Source organism: Dipodomys merriami, unplaced genomic scaffold, assembly GCF_024711535.1.
Source record: "Dipodomys merriami isolate MVZ:Mamm:240054 unplaced genomic scaffold, mDipMer1.0.p SCAF_34, whole genome shotgun sequence".
In the NCBI taxonomy this organism is placed as follows: Eukaryota; Metazoa; Chordata; class Mammalia; order Rodentia; family Heteromyidae; genus Dipodomys; species Dipodomys merriami.
The window spans coordinates 16,149,047-16,166,797 of NW_027204937.1; the positions used below are offsets into that span (position 1 = coordinate 16,149,047).

Sequence of the window (17,751 nt, forward strand, 5' to 3'; positions counted from 1 at the left end):
AGGAAGTTCAAGGCATCAGAACAAAGCAGGAAACGGCCTGAGATCCAAGCAGAATTTTGGATCTGTGCTGTGGACAGATATCATCTGTCACTATGGGTAGTTTGCAACAGAAGCTGGACAGGCCACAGTGGCTGCAGGGCTGGGGGAGTGTAAGCTGGGACACAACCATCAGCAGACAAGCTGAGTCTGGAGTAGGCTGGAAGAGGACTGCTGTGCTGGGCACACAGGTTTCTAAGAATATATGGTGACAGCTGACATGGATCCATCCAAGAGCCTAAAGGCAGCCAGGGAGACGCCAGGCTATGTTCAAAGGCTTTTTGACTTGGTCAGTGTGGCTGGCAGACTAGGGCCAGCTGGTGGCCCACCAGGGCTAAGTGAGATTTCCAAAGACAGCGAAGGGCAGAAATGGCATGCAGGTCCCCCCTCAGGGAAGGCAGCACTGGCATGGGGCCTTGAAGATGAAGGAGATATGTCTTTGGTGCTGGGCTGGCCTCAAACAGAGATCCTCAGATCTCACCTCCTGAGAAACTAGCATTATAGGCAAGAGCCACGAGCATCTTGATTACCAAGGTGACAGCCAGTGATGATCAACAAGACAATAAAGAGGTTTGAGGAGCTGGCTCCAGGGACTCACACCTGCAATCTTAGCTACTCAGAGACTGAGATCTGAGGATCATGGCTAGAAGCCAGCCCTGTCAGAAAAGTCTCCATGAGACTCTTATCTCCAGTTAACCACTCAAAAACTGCAAGTGGCACTGTGGCCCAAGTGGCAGAGCGCTAGCCTTGAATACAAAGAGGCTCAGGAACAGTGCCCAGGCCCTGAGTTCAAGCCCACAACTAACAAAAAAAAGAAGAAGAAGGAGAAGGAGAAGGAGAAGAAGAAGGAGAAGGAGAAGAAGGAGAAGGAGAAGAAGAAGAAGAAGAAGAAGAAGAAGAAGAAGAAGAAGAAGAAGAAGAAGAAGAAGAAGAAGAAGAAGAAGAAGAAGAAGAAGAAGAAGAAGAAGAAGAGAGGAGGAGGAAGAAGAAGAAGAAGGGAGGAGGAGGAAGAAGAAGAAGGAGGAGGAGGACGAGGAACACAAGGAGGAGGAAGAAGGAAGAAGGAGGAGGAGGAGAAGGAGGAGGAGGAGGAGGCAGCGGTGGCTGTGATAGCTTGTGTGGCTGGTGGCTCCAGGGTAGGCCCTTGTTGATAGAATGTACCAAAGTAAGACAGCTCCTGAGATGAAGGCTAGGAAGGGCCCTGAGAGGCCAGAGCATGAGGGAGCAAGGCAGGAAGATGGGGCCAGTATGAAGCTGGACCACAGTATAAGCTGCTATCCCTAGTGACTAAAAGACTTTCCCCCACATTTAGAAGGTTTCTCTAGGCTTGGTATGATGGTGTACGCTTGTAATCTCAAGACTTGGGAGGCAGAGACAGGAAATTTGAGAGGTCCAGCCTATATAGCACAACTCTGTCATACAACAACAACAATAAACAAAAAATATATGTTCTTTACTCCCATCCACTTACATCTGAGGACCCCCAGCTCACCCAGCCCAGCGAGTCTCCAAGGAGCCTGTGGCATGCCTTTCACATGGGCTCCATCCAGTCCCTTTCCCTTTCTTCACACTGGAACTCCTGACACCATCACCCACGTGACGCCCCTGACATCCTGCTACAAATCTAAGTGAGGGGAACCTTGATGAAGCTTTTATTGTCCTTGTATATTTTTTTAAATCCAGGCTTTGATCCTTTCTCCTACTGATCTCCACTTCAAAAGTGTAAGAATGAAGCTAGGCACCAGTTGCTCACACCTGTAAACCTAGCTACTTAGGAGGCTGAGATCTAAGGATCGTGGTTCAAAACCAGCCCGGACAGGAAAGTCCATGAGATTCTTATTTCTAATTAACCACCAGAAAACCAGAAATGGCACTGTGGCTCAAGTGGTAGAACACTTGCCTTGAGCTGAAGAGCTCAGGGACAGCACTCAAGCCCAGAGTTCAAGCCCAACAACCAACAAGGGAAAAAAAAGTGAGTGGCACAGACTTCTGTGGTACATGGTATGTGTCAGGTGTCCTAGGGGGTCACTGAAGCTCTAGAGCTGCAATTATGTGTTATGGTCTGGATGCTGAAGTATCTGATGCTCTGTCTTCATGGCTGGGATTTTCTCTCAACCTCCTGCCATTCCTCCCTGCCTCTAATGCCATCCTCCTCCTCTTCTTTCTCCTCCTCCTCCTCCTCTTCCCCCTCTTCTACCTCCACCTCTTTCTCATCATCATCATCATTATCCTTTTATTCCTCCTCCACTTGCCTCTGTACCATCATCTTCATCTCTTCCTTCTTCCTCCTCTCCTTTCGAATGCAATGACCTGGGGAACAAGGTCCTGTTGGAGCTGGGCACAAAGAATCTGCTCTGTAAGGCACCTCCTCCTTCTTGGATGGGACCCAACATGATGCTCCTGGGGTGGGGTCCCCAGGAGTCCTAGTCTCTTTGGCTGTGACCTTGGAGGATTTCCAGAGGCTTTTCTCTCCCCCTCGGCATGCTGTGGTTTCTCTGACAAGTTAGGCTATGGCTGGGGAAGAAGAAATTATAGAGAATCTCCCCTAATCATATTTGTCATATTCCATTAGCTGAGTTCAGTGTATAGGACTAGACTGTGAACCCACCTCTCAGCACCCAGCCAGATTCCCTTTTTGATTGGGTAGCAAGACATCTCCACCCAACAAAGACACTTTTCAACCTGTCAAAAACTGGGGGTCAGCCAGGTGCCAGGGACTCACACCTGTAACCTTACCTACTCAGGAGGCTGAGACCTAGAGGATTAAGATTCAAAGCCAGACAGAAAAGCCCATGCAGCTCCAATAAAGTGCCTATTTAGAGGCATGGCTCAAGTGGTAGAGCACCAGCTGTGAACAACAACAAAAAAGAACAGAACAAGAGCAGAAGTCCTTGAGTTTAAGCCCCAATATTCCTTTGGTTTTCCTTTCACAGTTGGAGACCAAATCTCAAAAATAAAAACCAATAAATAACTAGACTTGGATGTGGCTCAGCTGTTAGAGTGCCTGCCTGGGAGCTCAGGACCCTGGCTCAATGCCTGCTTTGGATGGGGGAGGGGGAGAAACTAGCCTGCGGGGTTCCAGGAGATGGTGAGAGGATGAGGAAGACTCCATGTCCCTTGAGATCGTGGTCAGTGCTGAGCGGTATACAAATCTCAGGGGAAGTCAAGCCTTTTGCACCACTTGAAAGCCCAGTCTATGGGTGGAATCCCAGGCCGAGAGTTAAAGTCCCCTCCCAGGAGAGTCAGAAGCTGAGTGGGGACACTGTGAGTCCCCAGAGGCTAGAGACACATACACCTGTGAAGGCATGGGCTAGGGGGTCTGAACATGTCCAGATCCGAGGACACGAGGGCTCCTTTGCCTCCAAGATAAAAACCACCTTCCAAACCCAAACGCTCCCTTGCGCAGTAATTGTCAAATCACCTTCATAGTCTCAGGTTCTTTCATTACAAAGTTCAGTTTACACAGATACCCACTCTGAAAAACAACTGGATATGGAGTTGCAGTGATTAGAAGGGACCCCAGAACCCCAATGCCCCCTCTCCCTAGTCCCACCCCCTACCCCCACTCCTATGGACCTGAGCAGCTAGCTGGGAAGTCACCCTTCTAGAGCCAACTACAGGCTAGGGCGGCTACGGCTGGGTCCACTGTGAGGAGCTTACCACTCTTTCTGGAAGTTTCACTTCCCTGACTTCTGGCTGCCTTCCCGCCTCCCCCCTGATATCACTGTCTGGGCGGAAATGGTGGCAGCTGCCTTCCACAGACTCCATCTGGCTCCTGGCCAGGCTTGGTGCTAGCCTGGTGGCTCCTAATTGAACTTGGTTATTAGGAAGTTACTCGTCGGGTGTCTCCAGCTCTCTGCCTAGTTCTGGGGCATAATGGGCTCTGTCTTCCCAGTAGCTGAGGCTGAGAACTGGTATCCTAAGATGAATCTAGGAATGGTGAGCACCCTACTCCTAGGTTTAAGTCCTAGACAGACAAGGGCTTGCCCTTGAGGTGAGAATCCTTCTAGAGGTGTTACAGATGTCCTTGACCTGCCCTCTCCTTGGTCTCTGCTCTTGTTTCTCCCATCTTCACCGGCTCTGCCACTACTTGGCTGCCTGGCCTCCTACCCACTGTGTCCTCTTCACTGCACCCAGACCCAGGCTCATGGGTCACAAGTATTGGGGGTCAGCTCTGCATAAAGGCTACATCTCCTGAGATCCAACACGCCAGCCCCAGCCCTGTGTCCATCATCTGTACCGCCGTTCCTGTCTTTTTTTTAATGGTTTTCTTAGGTATCCATTGGTCATTCATGGGCCCAACTTCAGAATCAGAGTTGTATTTTGGCTTGGCCTAGGCACAGGCTCGAAGCAGGTCTGAAGGTGATGTTGAATACAGAGAAGTCGATTGTGGTTCCCACTGCTGTATGGAATCAGCCCCACTGCTGGTCTCTGGGCCTGTGCATGTCTTAAATATGCCTGGGAAGTCCCGGCTGAGCAGGCCTCAGCTTAGATGGTGCCCTCCCCCCGGATATGATGTCATTTCTATGGAACCCTAACCACAGGAAAATCTGAGATGTGCCCAGAGATCATTGTGAACTTCCCCAGGCCCTACAGCTCAGCCTCCAGGCCTTATTAAAGCAAGGCCTGCCCTATCTCCTACTTTTGCAGCTGAATAGTTCTATCAGATACACAGCTCAAACTGCAAGGACCTGGTCCTGAACCTCTCACACAGACCACAGGCTACCCTGAAAAGTGAACCTCAAAATGACAGTTGACAGTGTAGGCACCCCTAATCATGACTTCCTCTCAATTTGTTTGATTGTACCCAGGTTTCATGCCCAGGGATGAAGAGGCATATTTGGCAAGAATATTGTAATAAAATCACAATGTTGACAAGCTTTAAAAATATCCTAATTTGGAGGAGAGGCAAGGGTTTTATGATTCAATATTAAGAACATATTGAAAAAGTCAATAGTACAAATGCAGAATAGCCTCTTAGAATCGCAGATTAGAAAGGTGGCTTGGAGGCCATTGAGTTCATACCCGCTTTTAAGAAAATAACCCATCTTGATTAAAAAAAAAAAAAAAATAACCCATCTTGATAGAGAGAAAACTCACGAACTTGAAGGTCAGACATGCTCTTATTTACTTAGCTGTGTGGCCTTGGGAAAATCACCTTGAGTTGCATGTTTAGCTTCAGGCTAGATAGGTATGCTTCTCCTTCTATATTTGTGTGTGTGTGTGTGTGTGTGTGTGTGTGTGTTTAAAGAGAATTGTACAGAAATTAAGCACCTGAACTCAACTAGGCAAATAGCCTCGGTTCAAGTTCTCAGTCCATTAAGTAACTGACTGAGTGACCTTAGGTAAGCTACTTAACCTTTCTGTGACTGTTTCCTCCTGTGGAAATGAGGGTGAGTAGAGCCCTTTCCCACAGGGCAGTCATGTGATTTGAATGAAGCAATGTATTCAGTGCACTTAAAAATCTTTCGGTGCCCAGTACAAGTGTTTACTAATATTTTCAGTATAAAAAAAATCTGGATTTTGGTTTTCTAGGGGAAAAAAATGAAGATGTGACAATCCATGCCACACGGGGCTGGATGAGAGCAGCCCTGACCTTCCAGAGGGGGTGTGCGCCCAAGCCTGCAGTTCCCTCAGACCCCACTCCCTCCCCCCTCCCCGGGCCTCCTCTCCTTTGTCTCCTTACTGAACCTCCTCCGGGTCTCCAGAGTAACTGGAGATGGGATGAGATAAGCACATCCACTCAACGCTGTCCCAGGAGTGGACCCTCATCACTGCGGCCCCTTCCATCACCCACCCTGTCCAGCACGTCCAATCACCAGCAGTCACCAGCCCTCCAGCTACAGGACCTCTGTTGTTCATGGAGCCCCCTCGGGAGGCAAGCTTTGCTACCTTCCAGAGCAGCTTTGTTCCTGGGGCCTGGGATGTATCCAGAGCCTGAAAACAGCACCTCACTCAGCACTTTGCCTGCAATGCCACTCGATGGCCACCACACCCCCTTCCCAAACCTGGGTGGAGCAGAGCCATGTGCGTCACCCTGGGGCTATGTGCCAAGCTCCCAGCCACTTAGAGGAAGCCACTGCTCTTAGGCCCGCCTCCAAAGAGTCCAGAGCCACAACGCTGGTGTCATGCATGCGTTGATTCCAGCAGGCACCAGCAGGCAGGAAGGGGCCCCAGACCAAGGCCCACCCATCACCTAACAGCGCTGGAGTCAGAGTTGGGTTTTCATGCTGCTTCACACTCTTTGGCTGCCCACTAACTTGCCCTCTTGTTCCTGGGCATATCTGGATTGGATTAGAAAGTAAGTCCCTCCTGACTAAGGTGCTGTTCGAGAGGCCTTTTTCTTTTCCTTGGAGTTAAGTCTCCATGCTGCCACACTGCCAGCAGGAAGAGCTGCATCTGCACAACCCACCCACTGCCTCTTCATCTCCCTACCCTAGGCAGCAGCACACAAAGCTGCTTCTGGGAGAGACTCAGGGACCCTGAAGCTGCAGCCATGGAACCCCTCCTTTGAGGATGGAGCCCTGCTGCATGGCCCTAATCAGTCAGGATGTCTGATCTCAAGGCCTCTCAAGTCTCTACACTAAGATTTCCCAATCCAGAGAAAGGATTGGAGCAACTGGACTGGCTGATGGTTCCACTTGTCAGGGCAACAGAAGACAGGCAAGGCAGTGGAGCACAGCGACTGAGCAGAGAAGGCCTTGGTTGAATTTCCAATGTGCAGCCTATTGATTGAGTACTTGCTGACTCTCAGGCACCATACTAGAGTGGGAGTGCACCAGAGAATGCAGTAGATGGGCGATCACACTTGACAGAGCCCTGAAGTAGTAGAGGGGCTGCGCAGACCTGTGCTGGCTGTTTGTGGGCTGTTAGGCCAGAGGACAGGGTTGGTTAGCATGGCTGGAGGGAGCACAGGAGTGGCAGGGACCATGAGAACAGGAAGGATGAGCTAGAGCAGTAGCCATAACCACAAAGTGCCTGGACCTGCTGGCCAAGTGGAGGAGGTGGGCTTGCCCTGAGGACCGTGGGAGGACCACAAATGGAGCCTTTAGAGTGAGGGGTAGTGGCAAGGGCTGCGTATCTCAGAACCCTACCACCACAGGCTGTTTTGTCAAGAAAGAAGTCCATGGCATGGGAGAAGGGATAGTGGTCTGGCTTAGGGGCCGAGGTGGACATTCGGAACCAGTGTTGGATGAAGTGTGGCCAGCCATGATGGACTTACATGTGGGGAAGGAAGAACAATGCCCAGGAGGCTGGTCTGGCCAACCACATGACTGTGACTGGGTCCCAGAGGACATGCTGTGGGTGTAGGAACTGACAGTCTCAGAGTCCCGTCTGTGCTCACTTAGCCATGTCACCCAGTCTCATGGCATGTGGGGTCATGTGCTGAGGAGGCTGCTCACCTTGGGGTGTCCCAGAAGCAAAGAGAGAAAGGACTGGGATCTCAATAGCCTCTTCAAGGTCCCATTCCCAGACACAGAACCTCCTCCTGCTGGCTGCCTCACACTAGAGGTACCTGAAGCCCCCCGGCTGATGCCAAGGGGATGGTCGGGAAAAACGTCCAGAAGTAGGGAGAGGAGGGGAGCCATCAATGCTCAGATGGAAAACCACCTGGGAAAGGAGTAAGGGGAGGGATGTCAGCATAAGAAAGGTTGGGCAAAGGAGGAGACACATAAGAAGAGAATGGGATCACCCAAGTCAAGCAGGGCAGAAGGTGGGTGAGAGGCAGGCAGGACAAGGCAAACATCCTTTGTTTGGGGCACCCCATGGCCTCAGTGAGGATGGTTGGCCTGCAGGAGTATAGAGAGGCGAGGAGAGATGGACAGGTGTGTGGACAGCCCTCTCTGGACTAGTACTATGTAAGGAAGCAGAGAGCCCCTGAGGTGGAGTGGGAGGGTGTCTGGGAGGCTTTAGAGCTGGTTGGCTCCTGGTAGGAGAGTGCCCAGCCTGTATCTGTGGGATGGAAGGTGCGAAGCACCAATAGATTGTAGCTGCTGAAGGGCCTCTGAACAGGGCAGGGGCTCAGGCTTGGGCAGGAATGGGGCAAGCCCACACTGTTGGAAAGCCATCCTGGCCTGGACCCCTCAGGAGCCATGAAACTGGACAAGCCATAGGCCCAGCCCTCACAGAGTAGGAAAATCCCAGGGCCTCGTGTTCAACCAGGCTGCCTTTTCCATGTCTTGGGCATCCTCAGGCTCTCCATGACCCAACTCTGCTTGTATGCCCTTCTCTAAAGCCTCTTCTCCTAACATCCCCCTGCTCTAACCTTTTTCCTCTTTGGGACAGGTTTGAGGCTCCCTTCTGCTTTCTCTCAGATCTCTGCCTGCAGCACTGTTCATGCTCAGCTAGCTCTTCACTTGCTCGTGTGGTCAGCTTCCTCCTGGCAAATCTGCAGAACAGTTCTATGTCTCACAAGTCCCCAGCAGTGCACTAGAGACCTCTTCGTGCCCTTCTTACTTGCATCTCACACTCAGTAGCTAAAAGAAGGGTCTCCATCACCTTTCTTCCCCCTGGCCACATGAGTGAGCCAAGGTGAATCAACTGCAACTGTCCACATGGCCCCCGAGGCTTGTGAAGTCTGAAGGCTACACCAGAAGGCCTCCAAGTCTCTATCCTGGGGACAGACTGGGCCTCACAGCACCTGGGGGTATCCACTCTGGGAGATTTTTGTGTTGATCTGTAAGACACACTGGAGCAAGTCTAAACTCAAGGTGGCATTCAAGGCCCATGGTGAACCAACCTGACCCACCTGGCCCCGTCTGCTCACACCTGACACATTCCAAGCCATTTGATACCTGTGCCATTTCCCCTGGGTCCCTACTGGGAGCCCCTCCCACTTCTGCCTGACCACTCCCACTGCCCTGCCCCCAGACCTGCAGTACTTGTGCTTGAACATAAGATGGCGCTTGTCCTGATCAAGCATAAAGTTGCCCAAAGACACCTGAGGTCAGTGCCCAATACAGGTGGGTCAGAGCCTGAAGAGGTGAAGACAGGACCCTTTAGACCCTATCTGAGTTATGTGAGTGTGTGAAAGAGTGTGATATGGGGGGGCAGGTGTGTATGAGGAGTGTGATGGTAGGGGCTCGAGTGCGGGAATTAGAGTATGACTGTGAATGTGTATGAAGTGTGTGCTTTGTGGGGGTGACTGTGGGGGTGTGGAGATGACATCACACTAGAATGTGTTTATGAGTGTGGGAGGGGTGTGGGTATGAAAATATGTGTGATTATAGGGTGAGAATGTAACTGGGTGATGGTCAGGTGTGTGACGATTAGAGGTATGTGTGGTGTGAGGTATGTGAGTAGATGACAGAGCATGGGGTGTTTGTGTGTGACAGAGTGTGAGTAGTGTATGGGTGTGAGTTTGTGTGGTTGATTGAAGGCATGAGGGTTTGTGAACAACTGACAGCGCAAATGTGTGGCTGAGTGGGAGGGATTTGTGATTGTGGTTGTGAGTGTAGGGTGTGTGATTATGTGGCATGAGAGGTGTGGATATGGCGTGATGCACTGCGGCCTGCGCTCCCTCCCCAAGTGCCCCTCTTCTGCTCCCACCCTTGTGACCCCACTGGGCCTTGAACTGCCATCCTGCCAGAAGGCTGGAGTCCTTGCTACTGTTCTTTCCAGCCACCCTCCTGCACCTGCCCAGTTCTTGCCCTGGTCTTGGCTGGCTTTGGTGTCTGATGACCAATGCTTCCTCCTAGACTAGCCAGGCCTCCCTCTGGCCTGTGGTCCACAATCTATGTCCCCTGGCTGCAAGTATGCCTGTGGCTAGTGGCACCCAGAGGGGCCTGTAGCACTTGTAGGAACAGTTCGTTCTGACGCAGGGTTCTGGGGTGCTTATGAGGCCTTGAGAGCAGCTGGCATTGCCTAGTCCACCTAAGACTGCGGTTCCCCCACAGCCTCCAGCTTGGCAGAGATGAGTTGAGGAAGAGAGCAAGGCCCCTGGGGAACCATGGCTGTACTTCCTACCTCCCTTGCAGGACTGGTTGTCCTCCTGGGAAGGCTGCCTTTGCACTAGTTGCTCCTTAAAGGAGATGGACAGGTTCAGGGCAAAATGATTCTGTTCCAAGTTCTGTTCCTTTCCAGCTGTGGGTTCATGTGTGAATGTCTCTCGACCTCTCTGAGCCTCGGGCTTGTACAAGTTCTTGTGAGGTGGTAGTGGTTTCATTCAGGTGAAGTACCCCAGGTCGGCATGTGTACTTGGTGAATGGCAGCTGCCAGGGCCTCCGCTATTACTGCGAGACCTTTTCACTCTGTGTGACTTTGGTGGCCCACAGTGGCTGTTCTTTGTGGCAGTGCTATGGCCAGGGCGGGCTGTGGAATGGAAACATCTGGGAAGCTGTGGCTTTACTTCTCCGGAGGAAGAATAAAGGGAATAAAGGAAGGTACAGCCCTACCTATGCAGGGGCCGGGCTGCAGGGGTTCCCGGTGAATCCCTGGGGTGACCTAGCTCCTTCCCAGCTCTGTCAGGGCTCTCTCTTGTTCTGCATCCTCCTCTCCCAGGCTGGAGACAGCTAGGAAGCGTGCACATCTTCCCTGAGTGAGAAGCTGCCTCTTCTCCCTTTTTTTTTTTTTTTGGTTTTGTTTTTCCTTTACATGACACCTGTTGCTCATAGGTACAAATCAAACGAAGAGTATGTTTATGTGCGAGGCCGTGGCCGAGGGAAATATGTTTGTGAGGAGTGTGGAATTCGCTGCAAGAAGCCCAGCATGCTGAAGAAACACATCCGCACCCACACTGACGTCCGGCCCTATGTGTGCAAGCACTGTCACTTTGCTTTTAAAACCAAAGGTAAGAGACAGTTAGCTGGGGCACCGCCCAGCCCGCCGCAGAGCGCTCTCCTCTGGGAGCCCCGGCTCACACCTCTTTACCTGGGACCTGGCACACACCCATATCCTGTGCTCCCACCCCACCTAGTGCCTGTGGCACAGCCCGACTGTTCAGGACTGGGCAGTAGCACGCACCCTGTGACCGCCCCAGCCCTCCCCACACCTACAGCGTCCTGCCTGATCCTCTCCCCGTAGCACCAGCCCACAGTTCTTCTATGTATCTCATCACCCCTTCCTTTTGCATGTCCCCAGAGCTGTTTATCCACTGACCTGATGACCTCCAACATCCACACGGTAACACTGAGCGATCCATTCCACTCAGAGTCACTTAACACGGTCGCATGCTACAGCTGTCCCTGCCTGCACCTTCCTCACCTTACCCCTTGCTTCTCTGCAGCTCCAGAATGCAGGGCCCAGCCATGTTCGCCAGATCCAGACTAGCAAGGTTCTGTTCCTGCCCCGGCCACACCCACATCAGGGTCAGGACAGGCTCCGCAGTTACCTTTGAGAGGAGGGAGGAGCTGTTGAGAACTTGTATCTCAGGGAACAGTGATGGATGACCGTGGCCTGGCATGCAGCCTCCCAGGTTCATGGTGGGACAAAAGAGTGAGGCCCCTGGTGCTCTAGATGGTGTCTTTCCCAGCAGGCTTTGCAGGGAGGTTCTAACTGAGCTGGGCAGAACGGGGGTGCTTCTGAAGGAGGCCAGGGTCTTGGCAGCTTTGGTGGGTTCAGCCTCTTTTGCACTTTGTGTATCCCTCGATCAGGGTTTGGACACATGAAGGGTCTGCCTTCTGTGAGCAAGTTGGGTGACTCCATGGAAGCCACACTGTCGGGAGACAGAATTGTACAGCACATGATGCTTTCTCTTTTGTATTTTTTCTGTCCTTCCTTTCTGTTGGTGAAGCTGTTCCCAGTGAAACAGGCTGAGTGATCACAAAAAGCAGGGGAGCCAATGCAGCTCCCCACCCAAGATTGCCTCTGTTTCTCCAGTACTAGGCCAGGATGCAGTTTGTCACCCTCTGTGGCTCAGCGGCCTCCTCTCTGGCTGGGTCTCTGTTTCTCATCTTCTGACCCTGTTGGGTGACCCTTATCCTGTGTCCTCTTGCCATCATCTTCAAGCTGAGCTTAAATTTCCCCACCGAGGTTTTGGGACGAGAGTGTCCCTCACCCACCTTCTTTCTCTGCTCCTCTTCTCTCTCCGTGTGTCAGAGGGGGGCATGTCTGGAGCCCTCTCAGCCTGGTGAGGTTTTGGGGAAGAGAGAAGGGGATCCTTGGTGGATTGCTTAGATAACTAGTCTTCAGTTCTACATAGGTAAAGTTGCTTGTCTAACAGCCTCCTGAAAGTGAAGAAACCGAACACGGGAAGAGGCTGTGCCTGGGGAACCCCTGTCCCCAGGATGCCAGCGCCCTTACCTTCCTCTTCAGAGGTGGCACAACACAGCCACGTGGTGACCTCTGAGTAGGTCAGTGGGTGGCCAGGGGACCCCACTGAGGAGCCCCAGGGGAACCTCCTGGCTCTGGCCATGCATGGCACCACATCCACTACCCAGGCCTGGGGAGCAATCCGTCTGCCTTGTGTCACAGGAAAGCTGTCCCCCCACTGAGATCCCAGCAAGTCCTTCTGCCAACTCAGTTCCTCTGCCAAGGCAGAGAGATGCCCGTGGAGCACCTACTGCCCCGGGATGCCTTCCTTAGAAGCCCTGCCCAGCTGCCCGAAGTCCCTGCTCAGGGTCACGGTCTCTCTGAGTCACCCACAGAGCTGAGAGGATCCAGAGTGTAGGATCTGAGCCCAGAGGGGCTTAGGAGAGGGGGTTCTCTGCATTTCCAGAAAGGTGGGGGGAGTGGGGGAGATTCTCCTGAAGAAAGAGGAGCTCTGCTCTCGGCTAGTGATTAGGAGCATGCCAACTTCATCCTCCACTGTGCCGCTGAGCCTGCCAAAAGAACACGGGAGCCAGTGACATCTCACTCTATGCCCAGCACTGAGGGGGCTGGTGGGTGGCAGCAGATGGAAGCAAAGAAGCCCCTCTGGTGACGAGGGGACAGGACCTGGAGCCCTTGGCTCTCCCTGGGACTGTGTTTTATCGCAAGCTCTGGGACCTGTCGGCCACCAGCTCTGGTAACATGAGCCCTCCCCCTCTCCTCCCAGGGGCTGTCTGCCTATCCTCCAGGTCATCTCTACCTATCACTCCTTCCACCCTTAAGTTCTGGCCTGGACCAGGCTGTGTGAGCTCTGAAGCTGAGCCTGGTTGGACCTGGAGCCCTTCCTGTCTGTCTCTGTCTGCCTGTCTGTGTCTTGTCTCCGTCAGATGTGGAGGTGGCAGTTCAGGCTCTGGGAACTACCTGAGGAGGTTCTCAGTGGGTGATGGGTGGGGATGGGAGACATGGGGCAGCCAGCCCATGGAGGGTCCTTTTTCTCTTCTCAGATAGTTCCCAGGGCTCATGGAGAGGCAGTGCCATGTATGGGCCCTTGTGCAATCTCCTTGGAGGACAGAGATGGCATCTGCGAGCAGACATATCCATCAGGCTGGGGTGGGGTGGGGTGGGGTGGGGGAGGAGGGAGGGCAGGGAGGACACCAGAGGAGACAGGGCCCTTGACTGGTGCTCTTCGCAGCACCCACTTTCTTTCAGAGACACTTTCATCCACTTGCCTCTCTTCCTCCACTTCAGGGCTGTCTGGCTTTCAGTGAGAGGCGTGGGTGATGGTGAGAAGCAGAGGGCTCTGCTTGGTAAGCTGGCAGGGGAATGGTGGCCAGGTTGGGCGTGTGGCAATTTGCTAGGCTTCTCCCTGTCTATGGAGGAGACAGGCTGGGGAGAGGAAGGCTTGGAGGAATCCAGGCAACATGCTGGGTGGTTTACCTGGTGTCTACTCTGCTATGACATGCAACATCACCTCCAACTTTGCCTCCTTCGCACAGCCCCCTAAGGGGTCATTCAGGGGAGGGGCAGGCCTTCAGTAGGGGGGCCCCTCCTGCCTTCTTCTGAGAGCCTCTGAAGCCCAGGCTAAAAAGTGAAGCTGTCCAATCACGGGCATCATCTGGGCACCTCTCTTATCCATACCAGCACAGTATACAATGTGTGGCGGAGTCCTTTAAGCCCCTAAAGAGTGATTCTCACAGGGTCTGGGGGAGGATCCACTCTGTGCCAGCCACACCCTGCTACCACATATGTTAATATCTTCAGATCTTCTCAGTGTTCCTCTAAGGTGAGTATGATTTATCCTTCTGGAAATAAGCTCGGTAGGGTGAGAAACTTGTTCATGACTTCCCAGCTGGCAGTGTCAGAGCCCAGCCTACACTGTGGCCCTCAGGCCCCTGAACCATCCTGTTCCATCTTCCTATCACCTGAAGAAGTCAGACTCTGAGATCCTGAGACGCAAGTCTAAATGGTGATTCTGGGTTCCATGGTTCACCATGATGGCTAATAGGATACCTACCAGTATCCAGGACAGCCAGGGAACTTGTCCACTAGAGTCATCAGCCCCTGGGCCCAGAATTAGGGTAGCAGAGGACATGTGCCTCTGTCTAGAGGGGGCAGAATAACAAGTTCTACAAGGTTCCTCAATTCTCTCTTCCATAATAGCATTTCCCCCCAGGGCTACCATACGTCCTCTGTATGTATTTAGTATGGTTGAATAGAGACACAAGTAAAATGTGGGTAGGAAATGAAGCAACTGCCAGAACGAGCAGTGTGCATGTCCCCTGTGGCCTAGGATAACTCAGACGTCTTCCATTCCCTGCTGTCTTTCCCCACCTCCTGACTGTGCTTGCTCAGGCTTCGCCTGCTCAGAGCAGTGAGGATGGAGGCCCACCAGGCTGGAAAAGAGACAACCTCCCTGGCCAGGAAAAGAACAGCAGGTTTCTGTCTAGTTGCAGGAGAAGACCAAGCTGAGGACAGAGTCACAGACTAGGAGCTTGAAAGAGAAGAAAGGAGATGGCTCCTCTCTCATCCTCCCTGCCATAGAGAAGCCCAGCTTACGCTCCCCCTCCGTCTCAGCAGACGTTTGTCAGTCTCAAATGTTTGTCAGAATGATGGAAGAAGCACCCTGTGGTACAGCCATGGATGGGCTCCACCTCTGCTCACCCACCCACCATCCCTCCCCGCCCACCTCTCATAGAGCCATCTTCCCAGTCATTTCTCTTCCTGTTGATTCTCTTACCCTGTCTGTTCCTCTCCTGGTCTCCACTTATCCTCCCACTTATCCATCCTCCCCTGCAGCTCTTGTTTTGTTGTCTTCTTGTCTTGCCTCACATGCATTTATATATAAAGGCATCCATTCATCTAATCAACCAGCATTCTCCTACTCGTGCAGCCCTCCATGCGCTGCGTGTACTGACTTACGTTCCATCCTTCCCTCCACTTATTTTCTTACCTATTCATATACCTCATTTGTCTATTCATCTGCCTTTCTACTCATCTACTGCCATAGATCTTCTTCCTATTCTTCTCCCACATCCTATTTCTTCTACTCACTTACCCATTCTTCCATCTACTAATCTGTCTATACATCCATTCCAATAGCCTTTTCTTCTTTCCATTCTTCCCTCCTCCATTCATCCATTCAAACCTCCCAATTAGTAAGACTCATGAGACAAAAAGCCCCTGATTCGGGGAACTTACAGCTTATTATGTCATTGACCGTATGGAAAGGCAATGGTCTTCAGAGCTCAATTTGGGAGTGGCTGCTGGGCCCAAAGGAGCATCCTGAACAGTCTGGGGAAGGTGGACTTGAGCCTCAACCTTTGGTCCCCATGTGTGACCAACAGCATTTCCTTCTGTCTCCTTCATTCCTAAGAGTAAGTCTGCCCTGGTTCTTCTTCCAGACCCTAAGGTTCAGCTCGATGGGTTACTTAGAAGTGGCCTCAGCTGGACACCAGTGGCTCATATCTGTAATCCAAGGTACTCAGAAAGCTGACATCTGAGGATCCTGGTTCGAAGTCAGACTTGGCAGGAAAGGCTGTGAAACTCTTACCTCCAATTAACTACTAAAAAGGCAGAAGCAGAGCTGTGGCTCAAATAGTAGGGAGCCAAACCTAAACAAACAAACAAAAAAAAAACGAAGGGACAGTGCCCAAGCCCTGCGTTCCCTCCCTCATAAGAAACAGCTAGAGCCAGAGGGCCACTTAGCCCCTACCTGCCATACTGGTCAGTGAGAACCTCATGTCACCCCAGCACTTGACATGGCCAATAATACTACTGGAATCATGTCACCAGTACCTGGACACAGACTTAAATCAGAAGCAGGAAATAGGTGTTTGGTTTTTTGTTTGGGGATTTTTTTTTCTTTTGCTTTTTAACCAGCACCTCATGTTCTTGTCATACCTTCTGTCCCCTCACGGTCCCATAGCCTCTCCATCCCAGCCCCTGCATTCCACCTTGATCCACAGCTCTGGCTGCAAGTCTGTGCCTGATTACTGGGGTAGAGGAGCACCTGGCCTCTGCCCGGCCCCTGCAGGTGGCAGTGCCTTGACTGGTCCGAGAAGTCATGGGCTTCCAGCCCAGTGCTGCCTCCCTGAGCTCTCACCTTCCCTGGCTGGCCCCTGACCTGTCACTGAGCCTGAGTCTGGTCTTATTCCTTTCCAGGGAATCTGACTAAGCACATGAAGTCGAAAGCCCACAGCAAAAAGTGCCAAGAGACAGGGGTGCTGGAGGAGCTGGAAGCCGGAGAAGGTAAGAAACTCTAGGCCTCCTCTCTCTGCCTTCATGCCTTTCCCCTCCCTTCCTCCTCGCTTACCAGGCCACTGACCTCTGCCTTTCCCCTTCTCCTCCTCCTTTCCTCTGCCCTCCTCTCGATTGCTGTTCCCCTTCCCCCCATTCTCCCCTCCAGCTTTCCCAATCACTGGCAGACAAAGATTATACTACCAGAATGCCCCCTGTGCTGTGCAGGATGGCTGTTGGGCACCACAGCCTACCATGCCAGAGTAGCACAGAGAATGTATAATGAGTGAACCCATGTGTAATTACAGACAACACGTAGTACCTACTATGTGTCAGACTCTGTGGGTCCCCTGCTCGCGCATGGGCCTCACACATAGGATTCTGAAGGAGGGAGAGTTCCAAGAAAGCCAAATCCAGATCCCACAGGCCCATCCCTGCTCTACAGGCAGATTAGAACCAATCTCAAAGCAGGCAAGCTATGGGGGAAAGCTAAAGTATCTGGCTGAGCACTGCCCTCCCCAGCATCAAGTGTAGTGACAAACTTTTGACCACAATTCTCAAATCAGACTCAGGACTTAGAATGTGACAAAAAAAAATGTGGGGTGGGGGACTGGTATAGTGTAGGATGGTACATACATTATTCTATTTCTGTTTTTTTATGATTAGGAATGCATTTTCAGTCTAATAGAAGAGTTAAAGGCTGAGTTCTGGGATTACAGGCATGAACCATGATGCCCATTAAGTCACTTTTTTAGAATAGAATATAATGACTCTTCCCCAAACCATAATGTAGGGGTTGCCATACTTGTCAAAAACGAACATCAGGCCATTTACAGACCCTGCCGCATTTCAAGCGGAGGAAAGTGACACCTGAGCTGGGACCCTGAGGGTAAGGGCATACTTCTCTGTCCACAAACATGAAGCAGGCAGCACAGGTGCCATCCTCTGACGTCAGGACTCTGGCCATGCACAGGGAACAGCCTGCAGGGGGCGCAGGAAGACAGTAGGCCAGGCCAAGCACATGTCTGTGTGGATGCAGACCAAGTGGGCATGGTGCAGGTGAGAACTGATCAGATTCTAGATACATTCTGAGGCAGCACCACGGGCCCTGCTGTCACATCATAGAGGAGAAGGGATGAGTGGGAAATAAGCCAAAGATGATCTGAGATTTATGGCCTAAAAGACTAGAAGGATGATGTTGACACTCCCCACTGAGGAAGACTCAAGTTGTGA

At 52.0% G+C, this 17,751-nt stretch overlaps 1 protein-coding gene across 13 annotated transcripts in view; it reads left to right on the forward strand.

Annotated features, from left to right (window-relative positions):
• The window catches only part of LOC138803464 (transcription factor HIVEP3-like), a 405,830-nt gene that overhangs the window by 378,822 nt on the left and 9,257 nt on the right, over positions 1-17,751 (forward strand). For all 13 annotated transcript variants that reach the window (XM_069987525.1, XM_069987527.1, XM_069987528.1 and 10 more), the window contains 2 exons: positions 10,650-10,825; positions 16,444-16,530. In XM_069987525.1, the coding sequence (XP_069843626.1) occupies positions 10,650-10,825; positions 16,444-16,530 (263 nt within the window). The remainder of the gene's footprint in view (positions 1-10,649; positions 10,826-16,443; positions 16,531-17,751) is intronic.